Source organism: Populus trichocarpa, chromosome 14, assembly GCF_000002775.5.
Source record: "Populus trichocarpa isolate Nisqually-1 chromosome 14, P.trichocarpa_v4.1, whole genome shotgun sequence".
NCBI lineage: Eukaryota > Viridiplantae > Streptophyta > Magnoliopsida > Malpighiales > Salicaceae > Populus > Populus trichocarpa.
Window position 1 is genome coordinate 11443556 of NC_037298.2, and position 22460 is coordinate 11466015.

The following is a 22460-nucleotide window of genomic DNA, read 5'->3' on the forward strand; positions in this document are numbered from 1 at the left end:
TGCCCCTTGCCTCCATGTTTATTTTTTTTCTTTATTTTAAGTATATTTTGGTTGTTCATTGTGAATTTTAATTGCTTATTAATTTTTATATTTGGTAAAATATTAAATCCCCTCAACTTAAATTATAATAATGAAAAAATCATTTTGAAAATATAAAAATACCCCTTCACATCAAGCTTAAATTTTTTGCTTATAAGGATATTTTAGTCGTTTCAATGTGCAATTAATATGAAAAAACACTTATATGTTTCTGATAAATTTGAAAATAATAAATGGACCATGTGAAAAGATTTTAATGTCATCGAAAAGACAAAAACATCATTATACTGTTCCAGTAAACAATGCTTATAAGTCTAGAGTTAAAGTGTTTTTCTAAGAGCTTTTGGTTTCTTTTAATAACTAGCCCATTACATAAAACATATAAAATCTAGTTAGGATTTCTAGTTACAAAATAAATTAGGTGACAAATTTTTTTTCCTTTTCACTCTTAATTCATAAAGAAATCCTCGGTGACATCCTACGAACACTTAATTTTTATATGGTGAAAGTTAATTTTTATAACTCAACTTTATTAAGTTGTCAAACGAGAAAAATGTACCAATGTTTCCATTTACGATTAATTTGGGAAGGAGATATATTATTTAAAGGCAAGGAGCAAACATTATTGGTTAAAATACATTTTTGTTACATAAGAAAAGATAGATATAGCTAAAACTACATCTTAATCAAACATATTTTTTCTTCTCTTCTTTATTTTTGCTTTACATTCACCTTAATTAACAATAACTAATTGAGGAGAGGAAATCTTTGTTTCCCTCCTTAGTAATGTTTATTGTAACAATATTTTTTTTTTAATATTAGATTTATTAGGGATTTAGCTTCATAATTTATTTTAGTTTATTTTTTATGAAGTTATCTCAATTTCATGATTTAAGTTACGAGTTTTGCGAGTTAACCTGATTGACTCAAGTTTTTTTGAGTTCTTTTTGTAATTGATTTTTTTTCAATTTTATTCTTCACCATTGGGGTTGATTAAGAATTAAGTTTTATAATTTATTTTGGTTTACTTTTTATAAGGTTATCTTAGTCTTATGACTTGAGTCAAGAGTGTGGCGAGTTAAACCGGGTTGACTAAGGTTTTTTATTTAATTTTTTTCAGTTTCATCCTTCAATGTTGGATTTATCAGGAATTGAGTTTCATAATTTGTTTTGATTTTATTTCTATGGGGTTGTTGTGGTCTAATGATTCATGTTTGACAGATTAAATCGAGTTTTTTTTGTCATATTTTAATTGATTCGTTTTCAATTTTATTATTCAACATTGAATTAATTGGGAATTGAATTTCAATACGTTTTTTTATTTACCTTTTATAAGGTTATTACGGTCTGATAACTCAAGTTGTGGATTTTATATGTTAACTTAGACTGACTTAGATCGAACCAATATGTTTCAATATTTAAAATAAAGATGTCATCTTGAATTTTTTTTATAGTCAAAATATGCTTCTTCTTTTTTCTGGATATTGTTCAAATTACCTTTAGATTTGTTAAGTTAATCAGGTCACGTCGAATTAATATCTTCTCGATTTATTTATTTTTCTTTCATGAAAATATGTTAGTAATGTCTAATATTTTTTTAAAACTAAAAAATTAATACGAACCGCAGGTAAATAATTTAATATGATCTATAAACATTGCAAGTAATACTATAAGAAAATTGTGGATGTCAGTTAAGCAAGATATTTTCCTAGGTGGGAGATATATAAGTTTGAACTACAAAAATTATTAGGCTAGCTACCCATCCGTGATTAGAATTAAATTATTAATTTTTACAATAAATCAAGCATCTATTTTCATGCATACGTGGCACTCCAAATGCATGAGAAGTCAAGATTTTAGATGGGGAGAACCACATATGTCGAGATACCATTGGCAGCAGTTAGATTTTGCCACCGAAAGGTATATTCTGGCTGAGGGGGGAGGGAAGAATTAATGTAACAAAAAGTGGTTGCGACAGCCCTCGAGAGAGACGACCTCTTCCTTCACTGGACAAAGGCATTGAAAGCTTAATTTCCAACAGAAAAGGAGGCGCTGTGCCTTTGTGATATTAAAGCTCACTGTATCTTCATGACAGATTTGCTACCATTGTCCCCTTAAATCTCCCTGCGCCCAGAGCTTTCCTGATAGTTACGGAACACAGAATATCTCAGTGCAATTTGGTTTACAGTTTCAAAAACTTAATATTATTTTTATGGGCCAATGTCACTTGAATTATTCTAGAAAAACAAAAAAATTGAGTCGAGAGATGTTTAGGGGTGGAGCCAAGTTCGAGTTGCTAGGGTCAGTTTCATACATAGCTCGTTCTTAGGGTTTTTTTTTTTTTAATTTAGCACATTAAAAAGGAAAATTGAAAAATAACATAATAAAAAAAATATTTACAAAAATAATACAGTTTAGCAAGTGAAATATATAAATATCAACTCTTTTAAACTTTAAATGGCCTAACACACATTACAATGAAAATGAATGAGAGAAAAAAAAAAAATCTTAGAACCATATTAAAATTTTAATGACGACATCACTGGTATCATAAAAAAATCTTGATAAAATAAATCCAATAATATATAAAAAAGTTATCAATGATATTCAAAGTACGTGCGCGCGCGCGCGTGTGTATATATATATATATATATAAGTACGTATACGCGCGCGCGTGTATATATATATATATATATATATATATATGGTGTTTAGGTGTTTTAATAATTAACTCACACTTACAACATGAAGAAGTCAAGTGAAGAAGGAGAAGATGAAGAGGCTATGGTTTTTCTTCCCTCTTATTCTAGTTTTTAACGTCAGCCTTTATAAGAAAAGAGAAGAAGAACTTGGCCAAATGACAAAAAAGTCCTTAATAAGTCCATTGGTCACTTTTTGGTATTATCCAAGTGTTAGTGTGCTCGTAAAGCTTTTCTGACCTCTAATTAACCTATAATTTTAACCAAATTTATAAAATCATGTTAGAAGACTCATCGTAAAATTTCAGTCCGATCCAACAACTAAATTGAAAGTTATGTTTGATAGTATAAAACTAGATAACATGTGATTTTTATACTAATTTCCAAAATTTTCAATGTTTTTATTTTATTAAATCATCAATATTTTCAAAATAATTCATTTGTGACTTTCATCCCAATTTATAATACAAATTTTCCTCAAACTTCATTCTCTTTCAGGTTAAAAATTATGTGATTATACATAGGGCTTATACCAGCGGTTTGGGTCATTCGCATGTAAAATCATACATTAATTTATTTAAAAATTCCAAATTATTTTATAAATATTTTCTCCCCAAATTTATAAAAATTATCCATATTTATCTTTAGTTTATCAAGTTTTAGGCTATGAATTTATATTGCACCCTTTATGTTTACAGGTCATATTTTTTAAATTTAAACACATTTTTAGTACTGAGTTTAAATTGACTGCATCGAATTTCATTAAGAGGGTGTTTGTTTACGCGGTAGCTTCTGCTTTTAAAGCTCACCGCCTAAACATTACGTTTGGTAACATAAAAATTCACCTGCTTTTCATGTGGGACCCATGTATATTTTTGGTGAAACACCGTTTCGTGAGAAGCAGCTGAGAGCTGCTTCTCACGTCTGCAACCAGGTGAATATAATTCACCTGGGCACTGTTCACTCCAGGTGAATTATATTCACCTGGGTGTCCAGCTAAATATAAGTCACATTGACACTGTTCACGAGAACAATGCCATGTGAATAACTACTTACATTAAAAAAAATTATTATTTTTAAATTATATTTTACTCGAAAAACTAGTGTTTAATATTATTTAGTAACACTACATAAATTAAAAGGGAGATTGATTGATGACGTAGCATTTACAGAATTTGATCGCAAGCCCAATTATGTTCTTGCTGGGTCCGACCCAGTTAAAAAAAATTCAGTTTTTATTTTTATTTGTAATTGTGTTTTATTCAAAAAATTAGAAGGAGATCGTTTGATGACGTAACAAAAAATTCAGTTTTTGTTGTTGCGCACTTAAGAAACCATGGAAAATATAGTCCTTGTTGGATATATTTTGTACATGATGAAATTGCACATAGTTTAATGGAATAATAAAAAATATTTGATATCAATATTATTTATTTCATAATGTAATAACAGTAGTTAAATCTACAATATTTAAATTAAAAACCATCAATATATATATATATATATATATATATATATATATATATATTATTTTATAACCTCAATTTGAAAAGCATTCTTTTAACCAAACACATTAAACTACTTTTTCTTCAACCTCAATTTCAACCACAGTTTTAACCAAACACCTATTTTTTCAAACCAACCTCAATTAAAAGTACTTTTTATAAAATAACTTCTTTCAAACCACAACCACAACAGCTACCGCAATACCAAACACAGTCTAAATTATATACCAGAACATTTCTTTCCTTTTTTTTATCTCTTTGTTTAGGTTTTTATTTGTTTTTTATTTTCCCAATATCTTTCATATTTCTATTTTTAAATTAACATAGGAACATTTTATTTCAAATTCCCAAAATCTAAAGTCACCTTCTTAATTCAAATATTCAATTTACTCATTTAACATAATATTTTCCTTGTTAATTTTATGAATTTTATCCAAGGGTTTACAATAAAAAATTCAATGAATCTCTGAGCTTTTTCCTCGCTGGTAGAGAACTAAGCTTGTATTTTTAGGGTTGGGATTACCTACAAAGAAAAAACTCTCATGCTTAAGTCAATTTCAGTTTTTTTGTTAAGATGTTAAACATGTAAAGATTTCTTTGAAAAATTAAAGAAGATGAATTGTTTTTTTTTTAGGTTAGGTATCAGATCCCCTCACCTCGCTGCGGTCCTTGAGTTTTTATGAAAAAACTCATTACATAGATTACCTTTACATTTCCTAATAAGAGATGTCAGACATAGAGCGACATAACTATTTGTAGCTCGTTGTGTGGAAAGATTCCTGTGAAAGAATAATATATAAGTTTTATTGGTTTAGAAGGCAATACCTGATGTGTTGTATAGGTTGTCCAATAAAATCACTTGAATTGAATTTATTGAATTATATGATAAATTATGTGGTGAAGTAACCAGTAATAATTTTATAGGATTATGTGAAAATATTCATACAGATAATAGAAAAAAATAAACATAAATATGTGAAAAATATCCAAAAGGAGCCGAAAAAACCTGATGGCACGGCCAACTCGCTTTTTTTTCCACCAACATTGCCCCCAAGTTATTTTTAATGTTACATGTTAAAAGTAACTTATCCGATGTAACATCAAGAAAAAAGACAAATCCATTTATGAATGAAAATTTTCTTCCTATAAAACCGGGTTGTAAATTCAAACTTGGTGTCGTGCATATAAGGAACCATAGTTTATATGCAAATCTTGGAAAAAGAGAGACATGATTTGTATTAGTTTAGTGTGGGAAGTAAAAGGGTGTTGAATGCATGGTTTTTTTATTGGTTCGCAAGGAAAAGTGGAGGGTGAGTAATAAGCTATAAGGTATGCAAAATGTCTTAACATATAAGTTGGCAACCATGCATTTTGTTTGGATAAGAGAATGACACTTTGCATCTACAGGGTTGAGAACGATAGAGAAATGAAAGAAAAATCAAAAGCGAATGTAAATTTTGTTTGAGTGGTCTTGCGGCCATTAACATTTGTTTTTATGATTCATGGCATGGTTCTATAAGCTAACATGTGTTGTTATGCACATAGGAAGCTTACAAGGTGTAGTTGACTGGAGAAGTGACGTGAGAGCATGGCATGTAAAAAGGGTGATGCATGAGGTTGGTTATGAATTATAACTTACCTGAAAACTTATCCCCCCACTAAAAATTCAACATCAAATTGTAAATGTCTTTCCTTAGTTTTTTTTTTTCCTCATTGTCTTTGTGCCTTTTTCTTTGTTGGCGAGTGTAATATTTTATATTTGCATTAACATGTTTATCTTTAAGTTTTCTCCCACCAAGGTTTTTAGAAAGCCTTTGCATGGTAATAAAAATTCTCATTTTAGTATGCATGTATCCTTAACACCATCATTGTCCCTAGTTCCATATAAAGATGTGTGTCAAAGCACAATAACTACCTATATGGTAAATGTAATTACAAACAAAATTTTAGGTGTGAGTTATGAGGCTAGGTTCCCTCACAATGAAGAGAGAATTAACATGATGACTAATGGTTAACATTGTGGAAAATCCAAAATCACTATGCCACTTTACATGTTTAGGTATGGCTATAATTTTCCCCTCACTAGTTTTTCGATAGCCATATTCATGTATTCATGAATTATGAAATATGTTTAAGTCAACTTTATCCTAATGGTTAGAATATATTAGTAACTTTTGAAAAGTTTGTAAACTTTTTCAATGAAACTCCTTCAATATATTTGTATAAGTTGAGGGGGTGCACTGAAGGTAGTAAAGACATTACCTGGTTCTTTACCTTTCATCAGACCACACAATCTTTTAAATAATATATTTCAATACAGGCTAGAGTTTGTTCCTAACTGGAAAGGTAAATGGATAATTATGAGGTACACAAGAAATGTGATATTGATGGAAGAGTATGGGAAATGAGGGTCTTCTTCTACTTGGAGAGTTCCCACACAATACTATAATATTGTTCCTATTTTGAATAATTTTGGAAGATATTTTTGTGACCAACTCTATATTACCTAGAACATATATGACATAGTGCTCTTATTTAGTAAAGAGCCAGTTGAGAAATGTATTTGGGGTATGAATGGTGATTTTAATGTGTTTTGATTTTTTTAGCTTTATTATGTGTGTTTATTTGTTTTTTCAAGAGGAGGTGCAAGTAGTTCTAGTAGGAGTAGAAAGAGGTTAAAAAAATTGATAGAGGTGAGTGATAGTGAGGAGACCGAGGAGTCAGGTAGTTTTTCTAGTAAGATAAACCAAGCTAGAATCAATCAACTACCAGCTTAAAATATAGGTTTAATATTGTTTCTTCTGGTGTACGTACCACTCCCACATCCTCTACTCATGTTTCCCATGTTCCTATATCCCCTACTTCTTTGTCTATCGCCACCACAAGCTTTGACACTATATGGACATCATTGCTCCTTTCTTGAATGCTTGGAATCTTTCACCAGTCCAGGAACATAGATAAAAGGTTTTTCTCATCTTCAGGCCATTGACTTTGCTCAACCCTTGAATATTGTGTTGTCTGAACAAAAGAGAAATGGGGGTAATGGTCTTATTTAGAGAAAATTATTGCTTTCAAGGAACGAACTGTAAGTCAACCATCATAAACTTGTCTTGTGTTTCTTAAATTTCTCATGAAGTCAATCATTTCTACTCGTTTAACTTCACTAAGCATTTGGGTCATATTCAATGTTTACTTTCTAAGATGAGCTTTTTAAATGCGCGCACACACATACATAAGTTTATTTCCTTCTAGAATGTGTGTGTGTGTGTATTCACAGATTTTTCAAATACATTCCACATCCATATATATATATAAGAGGTTGAGAAAGAGAATCTAAACAAACATGTGGCCCTTGTCAAGATAGAGCTTCAATCGGCTAGGATAGTTGACTCTTAACCGCAGGGACAGCTTCGACAGATAAAAGTCTTCTACCATTAGCAAAGGAGAAAGACACTATTATTTTAGATTTGATTGCAATGTATGGTGAAATCGATAATATTAAGGACGAGCTTGCCACCACTAAATGGAAAAATTCATAAGATAAAGCTTATTTAAATACTCTTCGTGTTGAGCTCACCTTTGTCAAAGAAAAATTGGCCAAGCTGTATGGGATTAAAAGTAACCTTGAGGAGTTTAGGGTCATGTATGGAAATATGATTGTTGTTCGTGACAATATGGATGATAAGTTATTTCTTTTTGATGAGTGATATTTATTTTAATATCAAGACTAGGGGGGAACCTTATGGATCTTTCACATGCCTTTCTTGATCATGTTCCTGACTACGATGAGATCTTCCCCACTCATAATGTACAACAGCTCATGGGGAATACCACATTTCTCATGAAGAGGGTGGAAATTAGCTCATCATATCAAAAAACCTTCAAAAGCTTTCTTTTGTGGCTGAAGCTTTTGAAGGCTTTGACTCAATATGTAATCCTACATGTAATGTTTAGGTATTGGTTGCGTGTTTTTTAATTAGAGTGGATGTTTCTGAATAAAGCATATAGTCTAGGTTGTGCAAGTTACGTGTATTTATTGTATGTATGATAACCTCTTTTTATATAAAAAAATATGTGTATATAATGTACAATTTGTGTATAATGTGTTTTGTATTATAAAGATTAACTATGGAGATTATATGTAGATAATAAACATATAGAGACATGGAGAACATGAAGATGTAAAATAATCATAGAGACAATTATTTATTGGAGACTATTTAATTTTGGAGAGAATAATTAAAAGGAAACCAAACTTGGAGTTAATTTAAAGACAATAATGGTGATATAAAAATTTAGATGAAATAACATCTGTAAGCAAGAATAAGGCAAACTAGAACCATTACCAAAATAAAATGCCTAATACAACAAAACATCACCAATGCTAATAGAGACGCCTAAACAAAGGGAATAAAAATTCATCACAAAAAGAAGGATTAAAAACCTAATGTTTCATAGAAATACATCTTTAAATGGTCGAAGTGTCATGTATAGGGAAGATTTTTGCCTTGTTTTTCCTGCAGGTGATAAGTGTTGGCTTTGAGTACTCGTACTACTTAAAATGAGTTATTCTATTTTGGCACCAGCTTTTCCCTTCCTCTGATGCTCCCTATTGCCTCTAGTTACCTTGATATCATACTCCCTACTTTAAATGGGTTATCGAACAACTCGGCTTTTGAGAACCTCATTTCTTACTACTGCATTAAGTCTCACTTCTTCCACCAAATCTAAATTTTCTCTTAATTCTCCATCATTCATATCAGTGGAGAAACTTAATGCCTTATAACTAGGGCATCTAATTTTTGAAGGGATCATTGTTTTAGTTCCATATGCTAAAAGAAAAGGAGTTTCACTCGTAGAGGTCTTTTACATTGTCCTTTTGCTCTATAAGATATCATCCATGATTTCAGTCCATTCTTTTTAACCCATTAAATGACAACTTATTAGTGAGTTCTACTTGTCCGTTTGTTTGTAGGTGAGAGACCAAAAAGAATCGATGTTCAGCATGACTCCAACTCCACTTCTAATCATGGTCAAATACCCATCAATGTGTAGTAACCATGGATGAGGGGGATGTTAGGAATGAGGTTCCATTTGTCGAAGTCTCTCTAGAGATGGCTCCATAAAGAAGCATTCTACAATGAAGTTCGTTAGGGCTTTTCCTTTTATTATAGGTCTTGATTGGTAACTGAGGCTAAATTTTCTCAACTTTATTACCTATTTTACCAAACGTCATAATAGGTAAATTTTATAGAGAATCTATTAAAGGGGTTGGTCTATTAACACGATCACCCGATGCGCTTGAAAGTATGCTTATAGTTTTTTTGCTACACTCCTTAAAACCAGGGCAACTTTCTCAATCTTTATATACTCGATCTTAGTATCATAGAGGACCCCTGCTTGTGTAAGAAACAAGCTTTTGACCTTTTTTTTCCTTTTATATAAGCATTATACTCACTATCAGGTCAACAACCCCTAAGTAAAGGAAAAAATCTTCTTCTTCTCATGCTTTTAAAAGTATTTTTAAAGAAGAGAGATAGACTTTCATCTCTTCAAAAACTTTCTGGCATTTAGAGGTCCATTTAAAATTAGAGATGTTTCTAAAAGTTTTGAAGAAAGATAGACAACGTTCTCCTAAACATAAGATGAATATGTTCAAAGTTGTTGAGCCTTTGGACATCTTTGATATACTACGATAGAGTCATGTTTAGTATGGCTTGGACTTTTTGAGGTTTTGGCTTGATTCCTTTGTTACTAACCAATAAACCTAGGAACTTTTTCTTCTTCTTTTTTTATCACAAAAGCATATTTTGATGGATTCGATTTCATTTGATGTGCATGCAATACAGAAAACACTTCTTACAAGTCTAAAAGGTGCTTGTTAAAGGTCATACTTTAAACTAGCATGTCATCCACATACGCCTCCATATTCTTAACCAACTATTTTTTAAAGACTCTATTTACCATGCGTTAATAAGTTGCACCAGTATTTTTTAGGCCAAATGGCATAGCCTGATAGCAAAAAGTTTTTTTTTCTGTTATGAAAGTCATCTTCTCTTTATCATTTAGATGCATAGGGACTTGATACCCAGAATTGGCATCTAAGGAGGTTAAGTATTCAAACCTTACCGTTGAGTCCACCAACTTGTCAATTTTAAGTAGTGGAAAACTATCATTAGGACAAACTTTGTTGAGGTCAGTGAAATCCATACACATGCGCCAATTTCCATTGGATTTCTTCACCATAACTACATCAGCCAACCACTTTGGGTACATCACTTCTCAAATGAAACTAACTTCTAACAACTCGTTTATTTCTTCTTAAGTAACTTTTTGCCTTTCTCCTCCAAAATTTCTTTTCTTCTTTTTAACTGGGAAGAAAAATGGACTCGTATTCAGTTGATGACAGACAACTTCTTGGTGGATGCTTGGCTCAAAAGTTACATTTCTAGGTATAAAGAAGTTTTATCAGAGCTTTTCCTGTTTTGGATCCAAAATGGACCCGATCTTGGTGAATATATCTTCATAGAGAATAACATTTTTCAAGTTTTCAACAGCTTTTGTCCTCACGTCAACCTTTTCTTTAACTGGTGGTGTCTGCTCTATCCATAATGTATTGTTTTCCTTTAAAACAAGTTATGTTACACTTTATTAACATCAATTAGTTCCTCTTTATAGTGTTCATTCTCTTATTCATGGAAAATTTCAATACCAAAAACTTAATGCTGATTAATATATTTATCTTATAGAGTAAAGGTCTTTCTAAGATAACATTATATGTTAGGTCTATTTTGATCACCATGAAGGTCTATTAGAATGTACAACACTTGGGGTACATGTCTATGGTCACGGGAAGGTCCAAGGCACTCTTCATTGGCACTCTTCTCCCCATAATCCCTATTAGTTGAGTCTTTAATAGAATCAACTTAGAGGTTTCCGCGCCCATCTATAATAGAGCGTCCTTTGAAAGGATGTTCATTGTACTTCCATCATCAATAAGCACTCTATGCACATTGAAGTTATACAGGACAATGGAGATAACCAGGAAATCTTCATGAGAAAATGTCACTTTTTCTCCATCTTCAGGAGTAAACACAATGGGTTAATACCAAAGGTTTTGGATTCTTGACATTGGTCTTTCTACTTTCATTAGAGTCTTTGTCAATTAAGATTCCTCTTAAAATCACATTGATTTCTATGAGAAATTTGTTGGCAGTATTAGGTTCCTCTACTAATTTTTCATAATGATCTGGGTTTTTTTCACAAACTACTAGAAATATCCTTTATCTATAAGCCTCTCTAATTCATTTTTTTAATGTATAACATTTCTTAATATCATGTCCCTTATTCTTATGGAACAATCAATACTTTTTTGGATTTGTATTTCATGTGTCTCCTTTCATTAGTTGTGGATATTGCATATAATCTTTTTTTTTTAATTGCAATTAGCACCTCTAATTTGGTTATATTCAATGGAGTTGTCATCAATTCTGGATATACCAACATGTTACGTACAGGACCCTTGGGATTGCCTTTGAATATCTGTGTCATGAAAAAAGGGACATTTGTCATATTTTAGAGAATCCTCTTTTCATCCGTGAAAACATGAATGCTGCTTGAATGTACTCGTTTTTTTTACATGAATATAATTCTCTATAGTTTGTTTAACATTAAGAAGGCTTTTATGGAGTAGAGCGTATAGTCATTGCTAAAAATAATAATTATGGACACCACTAATAAAAGCTTATGTCGCTACAGGTTCTAGCAAGTTCTCTATTTTTAACATCTCCTCGTTATATCTTTTCAGGTAGGTCCTAATGCTTTTCCTTTCTTGGTAGGTGATGGTAAAAAGTTCTATGGAGTTTTTCTTTACAGATATAATAATACTAAAATGAGCAACTAGCTTATGACACAAATTAGCAAAGTTAACTATAGAACTTAGTTCTAAACTGTGATACCAAGCTTAGGCTAACCCACGAAAAGTGATGGGGAAAATTTTACACATGGAGTTTGTATCTTGGATTACCTATTCAAAACTGCTTCTAACATTTTGGATGTGCTCTCTGGGATTAAATAGACCATCATAATTGTCCAAATTTATCTTTGTAATGATAAAGTCACTAGGGAGGCATGTGCTCAACATATTTTGGCATAATATAAAGTCTTTCATTGTCATATGATATTTATGTCACTTTTATCCTCTTCCCTGCATAGTTTTTTAGGTTATGGGTTACTAGAATATGGGTCATTGTCGAAAGGTGTGATTTATCATCACTCTTGATTTGCGGTGGTCTTGTTTTGATGACCATATGTAGGAGTGGTCCTTATGGTAATGCATTTTGCTTTTGGAAACGGTGGGAGAGTTATGCTTACTTTCCTCCACTTTGTTTTGCTTAATTTCTTCTATGAAATAAAGTTATTGATGCATAAAAAGTATTGAAGGAGCAGGTTATTGAAGAATTATGATGGATGGAAGGAAAAAGCTCTAAGTTGTTATTGGTTAGACAAAATAGCTTTTATAAGTGCTTTTATTTGCTGAGCGAGTTGCTAGAAGTTGATTGGAGTTGATAAAGATGGTGGTAGGTTCGTAGCTCTTCCATTTGGCATTTCTTTATTGTCAGCCATAGAGAATGAACAATAACAAGAGTAAAAAATATTAGGATAAGAAACTAAACAAAGCATTTATTAAGGTTCTCACAGACAACGTCATTGATGAAGTTGATAAGAACTTGAATCTATGGACTTTTTCCTCACTAGTAGTGGACTAGGCTTCTATCTTTATGGTTAGGGTTACATGCAAAACAAAAACTTTGAAGCTTAACTAAGTTTGAGTTTTTTTTGTTAAAATGTTAAACAAGTAAAGATTTCTTTGGAAAAATAAAAAAAGATGAATTGTGTTTTTTTTTTTTTGTATGGGGTCTCGGGTCTCCTCACCTCGCTTTGGTCCTTGAGTTTTTGTGAAAAAAACTCGTTATATAGATTATCTTTGTCTTTTCCAATGAGAGAGGCCAGTCGTAAGGCAACACAGTTATTCATAGCCCACCATGTGGAAAGATTCTTGTGAAATAATAATAAACAAGTTTCATTGGTTTAGAGAACAGTATTTGATCGAATGTATAGGTTGTCCAATAAAACCACTTGAATTAGATTTATTAAATTGTGTAATGAATTATGTGGCCAAGTAACCAATAATAATTTTATGAGATTGTGTGAAAACATTCTTACAAATTAAAGAAAGAATACACAAAAATATATGGAAAAAAAACATATAAAAAAAGATGGAAAAACCCAATATCATGACCAGCTAGCATAGGCTGCCTAAGGCTAGCTGCCCTAGCGAGCAAGCTTCGTGGTCCCCTGGGCACAACCCAAGCAAGCAGCTTGCGTACCTTCAAACATTTTTTCACTAATAGGCATCAAGGTCATGTCACGGGCATTGAGGTTAGCCATTGACTAGATTGAGTCTAGGACATCAAAAGATCAGGGTCAATATAGGGTCTTAGAAATTAAAGGTCAAGGGTGAAATGCTAAGGCTTTAATTGAGTCTGTGGTGTTGGATATCAAAGTTTACCAAGGTACAGACATTGAATGTATAAAGTTCTAGTAATGAGCTTAAGAACAAGTCAGGTTATCGAAGCCAACAGATTAAAGTCAGGGTTGGTTTAGGGCAACGGGGTTTGGGTTAGGAGCTAGGGTGAGCTAGGTAAAGTCACCATGTTTCCGAAGCCGAAGAAGCCTATGGTGCTAGACAAAAATAAAGCAACAGGAAAGGCTAGCCTTATATCTATGTTACATTACAAGTTAGGTTTCAAGTTAATTTTTAACATAAAAATAAGAGAGTTTAAGTATGAGAGATGTGTTTTAAGCCAACATGAATTATTTTAATTGAGGAAAAAATATTTTATTTATTTTTAATATAAAAAAAAGTGTTGACACTAATTGAATAATAAAGTAGAAAATTAATCTTCCTAGTAAAAGTATGCAAACACAAATGTCTTACACCTGTCATATATCTCATCTTATATATTTTAATTTATTTTATGTTAGAGATAAATTTTTGTTATTAATAAAAAAATATTTTTCTTTTTATAAGTGTGCATTTAAAATATAATTTATTTATATAAAATGCAAAAGGAAAAAAATTGATGAAAAATTATTATAATATCTTCAAAGAATTCTAAAAATAAATAAATTACCATCTAAAAAAATAATTCAAATAGTTTTTAAAACTAAGAAAGAGGTTATTAATCAATATTTAAGTATGAAAAAACAATGAAAAAAAAAAGAGAGAGGAAAGGTATTATTGGGCGTAAAACCATCAAAGAACCAAGACCTGCGAGCCTGACTGTATGTTTTTTTTTATTAAGAGTGGATGGTGCGTTGTATGTTCTATTTTTTTTACAAGGGACAGCGTCACCCACTTCAACAAATGACCTATAGGCTGATTAACTAATTTTTTTTATCACCTTTAATGACCAAAAAAATTAGGGTCTAAATTTTTGAATTCTAAAAAACCATTTTTCTGGTTTTCTCCACTCGCAGCATCCACAACATTAGACTTTTCTAGCCAAGAGTAGTGACACCACTTGTATCAGTCAGAAGTAGTGGTAGATCCCTCAAGTCAATAACAACAACCATTCTAGCCGAGAGAAACAAAAAAACCCAGTCAAAATCGAGAGCAGCAATTTGGAGTAGTTCAGTTCATCCTCACAACAAATCAGTGCAGCCTTTCAGTAGCAGAAACTCCATGTTTTAATAGTCTTACTGCTCCATTATTTTTTTTCATTTCTTAGTTTGGCTTTTGTTCCTCTAATTGTGTCTTAATGCTACAATTAAAATCATATTTTATTAAATTAACCCATGGTCAAGCTCTAAAACCTTACAAAACCTTCATAACTCAAAGAAATGCAAAGAATAGAAACAAACAACTGAAAAAAAAACATAGAAAATATAAGAGAAATTAAAAAAAAGATTGATGATTAAAATAAATAGAGAGGCACTACAGTGAAAATCTATTGCTCAAAAACCTTAAGCATTTTAGTTACTTTAATGGGCTAAACTCATGAAACCTAGGGATCAAGGATCAAGCTACACATAACCAAAGTCATGATGCTTATCCAAAGTCATGATGGACCGCTCAATTGTCAAGCACCTTGTTTGTAATTTTAATTCCATTATATATTACTATAAAGTCTTACAAATAAACAATATATCATTACATTATATTCTTCATCACATCATCTTGGTCATTACATTGCATTACCTTACACTACTATAACTGCTCTGTCGAAATCCATTGATACTTCATTGAAATTCTGCTAAAAGTATGGGAATTAATTTCTGGGAGATTATTTGATTTGTTTTCTCTGTGGGATGGAAGGAATCCCAAAATACATATTTATTGGCGTCTCGACATGTAATCGAATGTTCATTGCAAAGGTAACTCATTTCGAATGTTCCCGTGGCACAACACGCCCTCCTTGTCACCTGGAATCCTGCCGATCAACAAACAAAAACACATTCAAACGTCAAATAGTTCTTGTGGAGAAGCAGAAATTTGCTGGCAATTCCATTTCCAGTACTCTTACTTGCCTCAGCGAAGCTCTGAATAAGATAGATAGATAGAGAGAGAGAGAGAGAGAGAGATGTATTTTCATGGATCCTTGATTTTTCCACCTACGTATGATTGAGTTTCTTGCATGAAAAAAGTTAAATAAGAATATATATTGTAGTTGTAAGCCCTAACCTGAAACCTAACCCAATTAAAGTTTAGGTCACTATATATATTGTTTCCAGATCGACAAGTTGACCTGGTTGATAATTACAGTAATAAATAATATAAAGTAGTAAAATTAACTTGTATAATATGCGTTGGAAAAACAAGGATCAAGGTTCGAATCCTACATTAACAAATTTGGTTTTTTTCTTTATTTTTTTTTCAAAATCAACCTTTGACCCGAATGGATTCTTGACTGTATTTGACTCCTAATTTGTCTAATATTTTAATTGGTCTAATTACGAAATCATCAGAGTTAGATGTTTTATATTACCAAGTTTTCAAATTAACTTGTCAAAGCCTAATTTGACAACTACACTTTGGATAACTATGATCATGTGTAGAGATGTAGATATGCTACAAGTTAAAGTAGGTGAGATTCAATCTTTCAACCTCATAAATAAATAAATATTTTATGATGAGCTAGCTTATTGTCAAATTACTAGTGATATGAATGAAAGAATTTAGAGTTGTTTGTTTATTTTAAATATAAAAAAAGAACATGTAAATACTATAAAACATAAGATCAAACTAAAACCTTAAAACACAACAAGCATGTTTGAACAAATTGCATAAACAAAATTTAAACTATATTATTTAGACACTTACTTGTTGATATCAAACTAAAACCTTAAAACACAACAAGCATGTTTGAACAAATTGCATAAACAAAATTTAAACTATATTATTTAGACACTTACTTGTTGATCAACTTAGAATCCAAAAGTGTTATTCATTTCTTGGTACAAACAAATTAATTATATTCAGCCTTGTAGAATTTTAACAACACCTAATTAATTAATTGCACTACTAAACAAGGTGCAAGAACTCATGACTCGAAACATCTTTTACAATATAACAAAACTTTAGCTCTTAAGTAGAAGGGAAAAAAAACCAGAAAAGCTAGGGAAAAAAAGAGGGAAGACTAATGAACTACTCTTTGGTGTGCAGAATATATCTCCTACAACCCTATAATCATGTTAATGTTTCATATAAAAGTAATTTTATTGAAGAATAATTTTTAATAAAGTCTTAACCTTAAAAGTAATTGTACTTAACTTTTAATTTGAACTCAAATTAGTCCACTAATTATGTTTTATAAAATAATTTTCTAATATAGCTCATTTATTGCTACATTAATCTATTACTAGTTTATTTCTTGTGCTATGCTATCACTGTGGGTTAGAAAAACAAATTGGAATGTAAAAATAATAATATTTATATCATAGAAATTTTTTTGATATTATCATTAAACTTGGTATAATAATTTAAACTTGAAAACTTCTAACTTGACTCTTTACTTAACCCAAGTTTTAAATTAAATTGAGTGAAAGTTACTCTGACATGATCTTGTTGACTGGAAAGATCCCAAGAAAAAAAAACAAACATGTCAGATTCACCCTAGGTAACTCGTCAAATCCTTGACCCGAATTATGGATTCTACTGAGTCAGATTAAATTTATTTTATTTTATTATATAATAAAAAGATAAAAAAATTTTATCATTAACTCAATACTGAATGATAAAATTAAATAACCCCCAAAAAGCTAAAAAACCAAAAAAAAAACAAATTAAAAAAACCCTAAGAGCCTGTTATTATAAAGCTCAAGCACACGGATCTGGGTCTGGCGGTCCTAGCCATTCCTTCACTTTCGTTTTAAAACAAAAAATAGGTGAAAGGTCGTTTCAAAGCAAATATTGTTACCAACAAGTATTAAACATGCGACCATCATATAGTAACCCATGTGCTCACTAACTATGCTACAACATGAAGTTGTTATATAATGATTTAAAAAAATATATTAACCCGGTTCACTATTTATATGAATAGTTAAACCGACTCCAGTTATTTTAATTGAGTTTATAATTGACTTTTTCTATATATATTTTGCAGTTAAAAGGTGTCCTCGAACGCATTGACACTAACTCTAACAAATCTCCGAGCGTTAACCATTCCTCTACATCAATGGCTCTTACATCAAGGCTTGAGCTTGTTCATAAACTAAATTTCTGGTTTGCTGCGTTCTTTTCAATATAGCTCTAGAAGCAATCAGATAACTCAAACAAGGACCGCATCCACGTCCTCGATCCAAGAAAATTAAGTTATTATTCCTAGATAAAAAGCATAATGAATAAAAACATATGAAAGGATGAGTAAATGATGATGCATGATATCATAAATATTTGGTGCGTTCGAATTTGTTAAGCATGCAATCGTTTTGTCACAAATCAAGATGCATTAGTGAAAGCAGAGTAAAGCTTACCATATGCAGCAGGAGTTCTAATGATTTGATCGAAAGTATCATATGCAGTCCTTGTGTACAACAACCTGAGTCCAGGAAGCTCCCTCTTAAGTTGCGATGCCAAACACTCTAATTTCCCATTAAATTCCATGGCCACATCATTATATTCTTGTAAACAGTCATGGTGACCCATGATATTCGTGGTCCTCTCCAACGGCAGACACCCCATTGGAGGAACACCGCTTAGAGATATTTTCCTACCACCAAGATGATAAAGTTCTGTAATGAAATTTCTAGCAAGTCCAACAAGAAAATCCTCATATTGTCTGACGGTGAATTGGGATCGCCTGGTTGGAATTGTGTAGTAATTTTCGAGGAAATCATTCGTTCCTAAGCTCATAAGGTACAGAGCCTCGCTAAATATCTCATTCGCCTTCCGGTCTCCGACGTAGGCTCTCAGCTTATTTTGGTAATCCTTGTAGTACTCCAGTTCCTTCCATAAGGGTATCACATTCTGCAAGTATATACGAGCCAGGGATAAATTTTAATTGACATTTGAATGGCACCATTTATAGTATGGTAATAATACTGATGATATTCATACGAACAATCCTGAGAGAACAAAACTTGACAAGATTCAAATGGGAAATTTTTGTTTTTTGGGTGGAGACTTACTAACACATTAGAAGTTGCATTGTCATAGCCAGTCCCAGCAGAAGCAAAGCAAACACCAGTGGCAAAATCTGATATACTATACAGAGGATCCAAGTAAGCTGGTATTGCTGGCTTGAGACCAAATGCCTCAGAAATGAAGTCAGGAGGTATGCGCCCATTGCAGAAACGTCCTGTGGGGAGCCCACCTTCGAAATCGCGGCCATAAGGCTTGAAATTGCTCTTGAGCAAAGTGGAAATCGCATTGTTGTTTCCAGCATCAACAGATGAATCTCCAAACACTATGATTGCTGGGACCTTAGCTGTCGTTTCAGCAACTACTACTAGGAGTAATATTATTTGCATGCAGAAGAGACTAAGAACATGCATGTAACCCATTTCTCTGTGGTTTCTATATGCTCTTCGCAAACTTAAAAATAGAATCCTGTAAGGAGATGGGCATGTGGAAATTAAGATTACGAAGTACGTACAAGAGGAGGTTTGATGGGGAATAAATATGAAAGAGTTCGGTAGGTGGCTTAATGGCTGCAGATATTGCAACAAAATTTAACAGTTCACCTGTATTCCTGCTCAGCATTTATAGTAGATAAGTCCACTAGATTTTCAGTACAGGGGTGTTGAAAAAGATCTATTCTTCAAAGGGGTGACAAAATCTGTTTCAGCTTTATCGGTTTATTTACTCAAAAATAGTTTTATTTTGGATAGTAGTTTTAATAAAAAATAATTCTTAAAAAATAAATTAATTTTTTATATTTGATAATATGTTGAAAAATAAATTGAAAAATATTTTTTAATATTTAATTATTTTATGAAAAATAAACTGGAAAATTTTTAATTTATTTTTAAGTTTTTAAAAGACTGAGAATCAAATATTATAAATAAAAAAAATAGAAAAATGATGAAATTGAAAATAAAATTTAATTTTATAAATAATTTCAAATAAAATAAATAATAATTAAAATAATAAAGACTGAATTTGAAATAACAAAAAATATAATAAAATTAAAAAACTATATATATAATTTTATAAATTATTATTTTAAATAAAATAAATAATAATAAAAAGAATAGGAATCAAATTTGATAGATAAAAATTTTTAATTAAAAAAATTATAAAAAAAAAGTAAATAATAATAAAAAATATAAAAATTAAAGTTGACATAAAAATAAAATAAAATAAATTTTAAAAAACAAAATTAAAAATCAAAATCAAAACAAAATATATTTAAGTGGTTTTCGCTTCTCCTTGTTCCTGTTCCTAGCTCCTCCCCGTTGAACCTGATCTGAGATATCTCCCGTCTTCGAAAACCAAGCAATGAAGCCAACTCTCACCTTCGATTGATAGATTACGAAAGGCGTGATCTTCCAAGAGGAACCAGAAAGAACAAGAGAGAGACCTTGCTCGGAGAAAAAAAGATAGTAACTATCTATTGAGCGGCGAGGTCAGATCTAGAGAGGAAAGGACTCAAAGCAAAGCTCCGCAAGGCAGGCTCGGGCTCCTTCGTTCCGTAACCGAAACCTTAGGAAGTGCGGGCAATCAAAATTGAGGATAAAATATAATATAATTAATAAAAAAAAAAATTTTGAATATTTTACAATTTTTAACCAAGTAAAAAAAATTAATTAGAGAGTTTTCTATTAATAAAATTTTTTAATAGTAAATAAACATAAAAAAATTTAAAAAATTATTTTTTTAAAATTATTTTTTATAAAACAAACAAAATCTTTATAATTGCATCCGAGTTTTATAAAATACTATGTGAATTTAGCATGTAATTATTTGGTAATTTGTTTGATGATAAGAATGAAGATAGTAATTAATTGTAATAACAGTTATTTTATAAAATATTTTTTGTTTGAAAATATATTAAAATAATATTTTTTTAAAAAAAAAAAATTATTTTTAGCATCCATGCTTCAAAACTATCTATATTCAAGTATTAAAGTGACATGAACCCGTTACGCTTAAACCATTAATGTTATATATATATATATATAACTCGGGAAAAAATAAGCAGTTGAGTTTGTTCGACGATCAAATTATTTGCAAATGCCAGTTGACTCGGAGACAAAAAGAGCCGTTTAATCTGTAGCAAAATATAATGTGCTTGAACCATCTGGCTAGAAAAATGTGGAAAAATAAATAGAAAGCATCAAATGAATGGACCCCAGTCCTTTATTTGACTAATCTCTCGTGATGTTGGCTGTTCTTGGTTAAATATTTCTGCGTTGCTGGAAACGCCAAACCAACTTATTAATTATTGTTATAAATAGAACGCAAAAGCAGTTGGATCGAGTTATGATTTCTATTTAGACTTTGTAACTAGACTCGACCACCAGATGAAAAGCTGGTGGAGAATCAACCCCAATAGTTTTCGTGGAAGAAAGCCGTGGGGTTCTAGAGACAAGCCCCACGACAGCATGCATGTATCCATCCTATTAGTTGCATGTCTCAAATATTTGTTGTATTTTCCCTGTTGTCAGACAAGGTGCACTCAGAGATTGGAATTCTCGTACTTTTAACGTTCGGCAAACAACAAAATTGATCCAGTATATTTAACTAGAGTCCATTCTCCTCTCCATCTGGGGATAGATTATTCAAATCTCTCCTGAAATATTTGTTTCAAGGGACTTTTATTATGATGTCGACAAGTAAAAAACCAGGCGACATCTCGACGTCCTTCTATGCATCCCCTCGATTCAAAGCAATTCTTAAATACCGTGACAGAGGGAACCTCCTCAATAAATCTCATAAATTTGTCAAATGCAGAGAGTATCAGCCAGCCATTTGGGTGAAGCCGTGAAGAGGAATTTCATACCTATATTTAAACAAAAACAAGGTAACAGTTATCTTCGACTTCCCATGTGCGCGCGGTTCCCCTGGTGCCCTACTGATCATTTCATACCATAATGTTAGAAGTGGGAATTCTTGCCCAGTAATTTACCCAGTTATCTTCTAACATTATGTTTACTCTATCAAGGATGGATACAGTCGCTGTGCTTGGACATTGATGGTCCTGAAATGATGGAGATGATGGAGAGGTAGAGTTAGACTTCTCATCCTCCCTTTTTCAGGAAAGTCACGTGATCTTGGTGGGTTACCAAGTGTATAAACAACCCTAAACCATTCATACAATGAAGGCGTAACAGTCTCTCCGCCATTACACAAAATCCTTTCTTTATTTTGCGTTCTCTCTAGTCTCTATTTTCCTCCTCAGCAATCCATCAACTCAAGTATTGGAAGGTACACTTATTATCACATAAGGGATATGTTTTTATAGGTGTTATAATTATTTATGGGTTATTTTTTAAATTTATTTTTTTTTCAAAATAAAAATAAAATAATAATAGCAAAGAAACTGATAACGTAAAAAAAGTTGACTGGGAAAGGATTTCAAATGTAGAAAAAATAAGCTACAATTTTGGATCAAATCATGAGCCTAATTGTATCCTATTTAACGCAAAATTAGAGAGACAATATAAGTTAAGGTCAAATTAAATGATTAATGGACAAATCTGCTAAACA

At 31.4% G+C, this 22460-nt stretch overlaps 1 protein-coding gene across 1 annotated transcript; it reads right to left on the reverse strand.

The window, feature by feature from the left end:
- Nucleotides 1-15396: 15396 nt before the first annotated feature.
- On the reverse strand, nucleotides 15397-19433 carry LOC7455966 (GDSL esterase/lipase At4g26790). Its single transcript, XM_002321120.4, has 3 exons — nucleotides 18938-19433; nucleotides 18284-18776; nucleotides 15397-15738 (listed from the first exon to the last, which is right to left on the reverse strand). The coding sequence occupies exons 1-3, from the start codon at nucleotides 19310-19312 to the stop codon at nucleotides 15548-15550; spliced, it is 1059 nt and encodes a 352-aa protein (XP_002321156.3). The 5' UTR covers nucleotides 19313-19433; the 3' UTR covers nucleotides 15397-15547.
- Nucleotides 19434-22460: the final 3027 nt, after the last annotated feature.